We start from the raw sequence: 7138 nt of genomic DNA, 5'->3' as shown, positions 1-7138 counted from the left end.
TACTCTGGTGCTGAAGACCTGGAGAGCTGCTGGCCGTTAGTCTCTGCCAGAGGTCAAGGAAGCTGGTGTCCTAACATCAATGAAAGATGCTGCACCAACAGGATAGATGGACGTGCCTGCAAGAGTGAGGGCAAGCAGGCAAAACTAAGTCTCCTTCTTCCACAGCTGCCACCACAGCTGCATTTAGGGTAAGTGAAATCGAAACTTCTGGTTTCTTTGGGGAGTCAGTTGTGTTGGATGGTGTTTTGCTTGGGGCAAACACGTGAAGGAGTGTTTTCCTGAAGTGGATCTTTTACTAAGATAGACACGTGAAGGAACATTGCACGGAAGCAGAGACGGGTGAAAGCAAGCACGTGGAAGGACACGTGACAAAGGAGTCTTCACTAACTACACGCATGTATTCGTTCTCCTTACATGCATTGTTGGGCTCCGTTTTTTCAGAACTCCATGGAGAGAAATGCACCAAAAACATTTCTGGTGGTGTGCCGGTGGCTTCTCACTGCTGCTTCCGAAGACACTCGCCTATTGGCAGAGTGACGTCAGCTGACATAGACTCACGTGGAGTTTTGTGGAAGTCACCACAGAGAAAGGGTTGCAGCGTTAGGAAGGTTGAGAACCCTGCCCCACAGTTGGAGGCCACAGACTCCAGCATGGAGGGAAGGGGTAGGAAGCCGCTAGTCACCCTAGTCACGTGTATGACTTCAGTCGGGAAACTGTGGAGACGAGTGTTAGTGCCCAGTTGGCTTTCTCCTGTTATTCCTTCCAGGACCTCAGCCTATGGGGTGGTACCACTTCTGCCCCCCTAGTTAAACCTCTGGGCAAACATCTTCACAGACACACCCAGAGGTCTAGTCAAATTGTCAAAGATGATAAACCATCACATGTCCCTCATGTCCCACGGGCTGGGCATACCCCAAGAGGACCCCATTTAAACTGGAGTGGGGAGCCGAGGGTGGAGGGACCTCAGGACAGAGGATAGTTTGGAGCTGCTGAGAAGGCTCAGGTGAAGCAGAGAAGTGGTCTTGGAGTAGGTGAACTTAATTCAAACAGCGCAGTAGGGCCTTGGTGTGGTTCCTGGGAACAGAATCCAGCACAGGGTCCGGAAAGATGGCGGCGAACGAGCAGAATAGCGGAGGTCCTCTCCCTTGGGTGAAGCCTTGGATGATTTTGAAAACAAAAAATAGAGCTTGCGGCATGCCGCTTGGAGAGGGCTTGGGAGATAGCAGGGATTGGTGACTTAAAAGAGAACAGAGCTAACCCTCTCCTTTACAGGCCCTGTTCACTTTGACCTGGACTAGGGCCCCGCCCTTAGCCCCGCCCCTCCCGGGGCTGGAGGGAGGGGAAGCACCGGGAGGTGGAACCTGCCTTTGCTCTGGAAATAGAAAATTGAAGCTGTAACTGAGTAACTTCTGCAGAGGAGGGTAAGGCGCCGGCACGATTTGCAGCAATGAAAATAATCTGCCCCGCTTGGGTGGAGAGGTAAATCGGATGTGGGGGTGGAGGCTTGCTCTGTTAGGCCAAGCAGGGCGATTCACGGCTTGCCCTTCCACTAGAGCACGCAGTGGAATCAGCCACGGTTTCCTGGAGGTGCATCACTATGTCCGGGGAAAAGCCAGCACTCAGAACCGAAGACTGGGTGTGAAGCAGGAAGCTTGATCCTGGGGCTGTTGTGGCACCAGGGCCCCTGTCCTTCTAAGGTCACCGAGGAAGCCAGCCAGATGCCTTCCTCTCTATGATCTTTCATTGAATGTAATTCATTTCAGTGCAGGCATATCAGATGCCCCACAGCAGGGTTATGTGCTATGGTAGAAATATGAATGACATTTGTCTCTGACCTCAAGAAGTCAGGGTTGGAGCTCTGGACATGATCCCACCTAGGAGGAAAAATATCACTGCCCACAGGCCAGCAAGAGCCATCTCTTCTGCCTCAGAGCTGCAGCTTGCTCCAACTGCAGCCAAGCCCACAACACACAGACAGGAGGATGGCAGAGCAGGGCCCCACCTTGCCCCAAAGTGATGAAACAGGCCTGTGCACAGGGATCCAGAGGGAACTTCCCAACGCCTAGACTTCCTTCCCCACTGTGACCACACCTGAGGGACCATCTCCCTCACTGCCAGCCCTGGGCAGCAGGCCCTAACTACATGGCCTCTCCAGCTCTCTCTCTCAAGCTCTCTGGCTTGAAACACACCTGCCCCAGTGCACAAGAGCTCTCCTTCTCCTTCTTCTTCTCCTTCTTCTTCTCCTTCTTCTTCTCCTTGTTCTTCTTCTTCTTCTTCTTTTTCTTCTTCTTCTTCTTCTTCTTCTTCTTCTTCTTCTTCTTCTTCTTCTTCTTCTCTCTTCTCTCTTCTCTCTTCTCTCTCTCTCCTCTCTCTCTCCTCTTTCTCTCTCTCCCCCCCCTCTCTCTCAGACACACACACACACACTGCGCTCTAGATTACAGGTCCCTCCTCCCTGAAATGTCAGCTTCCCTTTAGAACTTTTAAAATATATTTTATTCTATGGATTATTGTTCCATGTAGGCATGACACAGCCTACGCGTGAAGGCCAGAGGAGCAGCTGCAGGAAGTGATTCTCGGCCTCCACCTGAGGGTTCTGGGAATCAAACTCAAGTTGTCAATCTTGGCTGCAAACACCTTTAACCAGAGAGCTAGCTCAGTGACCTATTGGTTTTCTCACAAAACTTAGAATTTGATCCATCAAATGACTTCTCAATTGTGTGTGTGGTGTTGGGAAAGTGACAGGAATTGAACAGAAATTGAAGGTCTATTCATGGCAAACACTCTCTACCATTTAGCCGTAGTCCTTTTAACTTTATATTTCAGGACAAGGAATGCCCCACTAAGCTGTCTGGGGAAGCCTTGGACGAGCTCCACGGCTCGCCTTGAAGCCCACAGCACTGTTGCTTCAGCCTCCAAAGCAGCTGCACGGATGGCAGGGAACAGAGCTGCTCTTCTCTTCAACAAGTCTTTCCAGGTGATGCCAAGCGGGAGAGCAGGCTCTGCTCTGGGTTCAACCTGAGTTGCCCTCCTCCTCCCTAGCAGGGCTGTGAGGGAAAGAAGGTGTCAGCTCAGGGCCTTCCCTTCCTCAGCAGGAAAGGAAGGTGAGAGCCACTGACCCAAGAGGTTTCCATGTAAGCTGCCGGAAAGGAGAAAACACGAGTGAGGCGGAGGGAGCCGGTGCCCTCACAGAGCAGCTTCCTAGCCATAAACTCCTAACCGAATCCTATGGTAAACAAGCCAGAACTGCTCAGAGGGAGGAGACGGGCTGGGCACCCATTGTCACCAGGTGTGAGAGGATTGGCAGCAGCCCTGGTAACTGGGGGTCAATCCAGGACAAAGAGGAGCCAGGGCCCAGCCTTACCCATCCCTGCTCCTGGGACCTCTGGCACAGAAGTTCAGGCTGTCGGTGGGTGCACGGCCTGAGTGTAGATGCTTGAGAGAGAAGGGGTCATGGAGGTCCAAGGAAGTACCAAGTTCCTTCTCCAACTGCCGACTCAGCCTCCTCCCTCCCTCCCCTTCCCTCCTCCCTCCCTCCCCTTCCCTCCTCCCTCCCTCCCCCCTTCCCTCCTCCCTCCCTCCCCTTCCCTCCTCCCTCCCTGCCCCCTCCCTCCCAAGCTGATGGGAACAAAGATGCCGAGAAAGTTTCCAGTTGTAAAAATCAGAAAGGAACAATCAAGAACAAAGATCAAGGCTTCAGATTTTCCATGACATTGGCACAGCGGCAGGGGCACCGTACCCACCTACCTACCTACCTGGCACCATTTCCATTCGTGGTGTCTCTGGGAAGCAGGAAATTGTCATCAGTGCATGGCAGTGCCTGCCTCCCCTGGGTCAGCCTGGGCTGGGGAGTGCTCCCTGGGCTGGGGAGTGCTCCCTGGGCTGGGGAGTGCTCCCTGGGCTGGGGAGTGCTCCCTGGGCTGGGGAGTGCTCCCTGGACTCTGAGCTTAGCTTTGAGTTCAGGGCCATCAGCCCCCATTCCTACTGTCTCTTTGAAGTCAGGATTCACGGGATGGGAGGCAGCAGGGTTCAGAGGTCAAAGTTCAAGAGGAGAGAGGGTGGAGAACAGAAGACCCAGGACAGGTGGAGGTGTGGACCTTAGGTAGGTGGAGTTGTGGGGGTATTAAGCAAGGCAGAACAGGAATCTCTGTAAGAGGTCAAAGGTCAGCTAGAGCATGGCTGCTTCTGGGGTGGGGCTCACACTCTGGAGTCAGTTTTTCTCTTCCAGGTAGCTTGTCTGCCACTTTTACCCCCTGGGAAACAAGGGCAGCTTGGGCCAGGGAGGAGGCACACCCTCCCCACAAAAGAGCACACGGGCACATCCACTAATGACACTCTTCCGCTGCTCAGCATAAACAAACCCTTTCTTCCTTAGGAGCGACAACAAGGTCTAACCAGTAGGACAAAGTGAAAACTGACACAAACTATCACATCTTTTTGTTAATAACTCGCTGAGTGTGGTGGTGCCCGAGTTTGAACCCAGCACTCAGGAGGCAGAGAGACGCATGGGGATCTGTGTGAGTTTGAGGCCTGCCTGGTCTACAGACCAAGTTTCAGGATGGCCAGGGCTACACAGAGAATCTTTGTCTCCAAAAAGCAGTAAGTAAATAACCCTGATAGTACAACATTTGGATATGCAAGCCTGAGTGATAAAAGTTGCTGAAATGTGCACATCCGCAGTCCTGGGTACTCAGTGCACACCCACAGTCCTGGGTGCTCAGTTCATGCCCACAGTCCTGGGTACTCAGTGCACACCACAGTCCCGGGTACTCAGTGCACACCCACAGTCCCGGGTACTCGGTTCACACCCACAGTCCCGGGTGCTCAGTGCACACCCACAGTCCCAGGTACTCAGTGCACACCCACAGTCCCGGGTACTCTGTGCACACCCGCAGTCCTGGGTACTCGGTGCATACCCACAGTCCTGGGTGCTTGGTGCATACCCACAGTCCTGGGTGCTCGGTTCACGCCCACAGTCCTGGGTACTCAGTGCACACCCACAGTCCTGGGTGCTCAGTTCATGCCCACAGTCCTGGGTACTCAGTGCACACCCACAGTCCCGGGTACTCGGTTCACACCCACAGTCCCGGGTGCTCAGTGCACACCCACAGTCCCAGGTACTCAGTGCACACCCACAGTCCCGGGTACTCTGTGCACACCCGCAGTCCTGGGTACTCGGTGCATACCCACAGTCCTGGGTGCTTGGTGCATACCCACAGTCCTGGGTGCTCGGTTCATGCCCACAGTCCTGGGTACTCAGTGCACACCCACAGTCCCGGGTACTCGGTTCACACCCACAGTCCCGGGTGCTCAGTGCACACCCACAGTCCCAGGTACTCAGTGCACACCCACAGTCCTGGGTGCTCGGTTCACGCCCACAGTCCTGGGTACTCAGTGCACACCCACAGTTCTGGGTGCTTGGTGCATACCCACAGTCCTGGGTGCTCAGTTCACGCCCACAGTCCTGGGTGCTCGGTTCACGCCCACAGTCCTGGGTACTCAGTGCACACCCACAGTTCTGGGTACTCAGTGCACACCCACAGTCCCGGGTACTCAGTGCACACCCACAGTCCCGGGTACTCAGTGCACACCCGCAGTCCCAGGTACTCAGTGCACACCCGCAGTCCCGGGTACTCAGTGCACACCCGCAGTCCCGGGTGCTCGGTTCACACCCACAGTCCTGGGTACTCAGTGCATACCCACAGCCCTGGGTGCTCGGTTCACGCCCACAGTCCTGGGTACTCGGTTCACACCCACAGTCCTGGGTGCTCGGTTCACGCCCACAGTCCTGGGTACTCAGTGCATACCCACAGTCCTGGGTACTCGGTTCACACCCACAGTCCTGGGTACTCGGTTCACACCCACAGTCCTGGGTGCTCAGTGCACACCCACAGTCCTGGGTACTCAGTGCACACCCGCAGTCCTGGGTACTCAGTGCATACCCACAGTCCTGGGTGCTTGGTGCATACCCACAGTCCTGGGTACTCAGTGCATACCCACAGTCCTGGGTACTCAGTGCACACCCACAGTCCTGGGTGCTCGGTTCACGCCCACAGTCCTGGGTACTCAGTGCACACCCACAGTTCTGGGTGCTTGGTGCATACCCACAGTCCTGGGTGCTCAGTTCACGCCCACAGTCCTGGGTACTCAGTGCATACCCACAGTCCTGGGTACTCAGTTCACGCCCACAGTCCTGGGTGCTCGGTGCACACCCGCAGTCCTGGGTACTCAGTGCACACCCACAGTTCTGGATACTCAGTGCACACCCACAATCCCGGGTACTCAGTGCACACCCACAGTCCTGGGTACTCAGTGCATACCCGCAGTCCTGGGTGCTCGGTTCACGCCCACAGTCCTGGGTGCTCGGTTCATGCCCACAGTCCTGGGTACTCAGTGCATACCCACAGTCCTGGGTACTCAGTGCACACCCACAGTCCTGGGTACTCAGTGCACACCCACAGTCCTGGGTACTCAGTGCACACCCGCAGTCCTGGGTGCTCGGTTCACGCCCACAGTCCTGGGTACTCAGTTCACACCCACAGTCCTGGGTGCTTGGTTCACGCCTACAGTCTGAGGCATTCTCAGCTACCAGTGCCATTCCTGACCAGCTCCATCTTCCCCTCCTTCCTAACCTCCACATTATCTTCCCTAGACTTCCATCCTCTACTACTAGGTTCCCACAAAGCAGGAGTTGGAAGTTCTGGGTGGGTAAGGGTGCTCGTGTCTAAGTTTCCTGTAGACTCTTGTCTGACCAGGAACACGCTCCGACACCAGCCAGTGCTGACTGTGACCTGCTCCTGACACTTTTTAGTCAGCCTAGGGCTAGTTGTTTCAATCTCTCTAAGCCTCAGTGTCCTCGTCTCTAAGTTGGGAGGAATAAGGTCATTGTGAAACCTGAAGACGATAATATCTAAGAAGCTCTAAACGTTTTGAAGATAAACAAGGAAATGGTGATCTCAAGCCAGAGCACTACGGGGTAGGATAAGATCAAGGGAACACGTAGGGACTTCTGGTGCAAGGCAATGGCCGATCTTGGCCTGGATGATAGAACACAGGGTTTCGTTTGCGATGCTTTGTTAAACTGCGCACAGATGTGTAATACTCGCGTGTGCTTGTTTCACAGTGAGAGAAGAAAATGGGA

The 7138-nt window shown here is 54.6% G+C and overlaps 1 protein-coding gene across 1 annotated transcript; it reads left to right on the top strand.

The window, feature by feature from the left end:
• The first annotated feature begins 5233 nt into the window (after positions 1-5233).
• On the top strand, positions 5234-6571 carry LOC127667408 (uncharacterized). The gene has a single exon (XM_052160385.1). It carries the CDS (start codon positions 5234-5236, stop codon positions 6569-6571), a length of 1338 nt encoding a protein of 445 aa, XP_052016345.1.
• Positions 6572-7138: the final 567 nt, after the last annotated feature.

The sequence above is a fragment of the Apodemus sylvaticus genome, chromosome 17 (genome assembly GCF_947179515.1).
Source record: "Apodemus sylvaticus chromosome 17, mApoSyl1.1, whole genome shotgun sequence".
In the NCBI taxonomy this organism is placed as follows: Eukaryota; Metazoa; Chordata; class Mammalia; order Rodentia; family Muridae; genus Apodemus; species Apodemus sylvaticus.
This window is presented reverse-complemented; position numbering and strand designations above follow the sequence as displayed.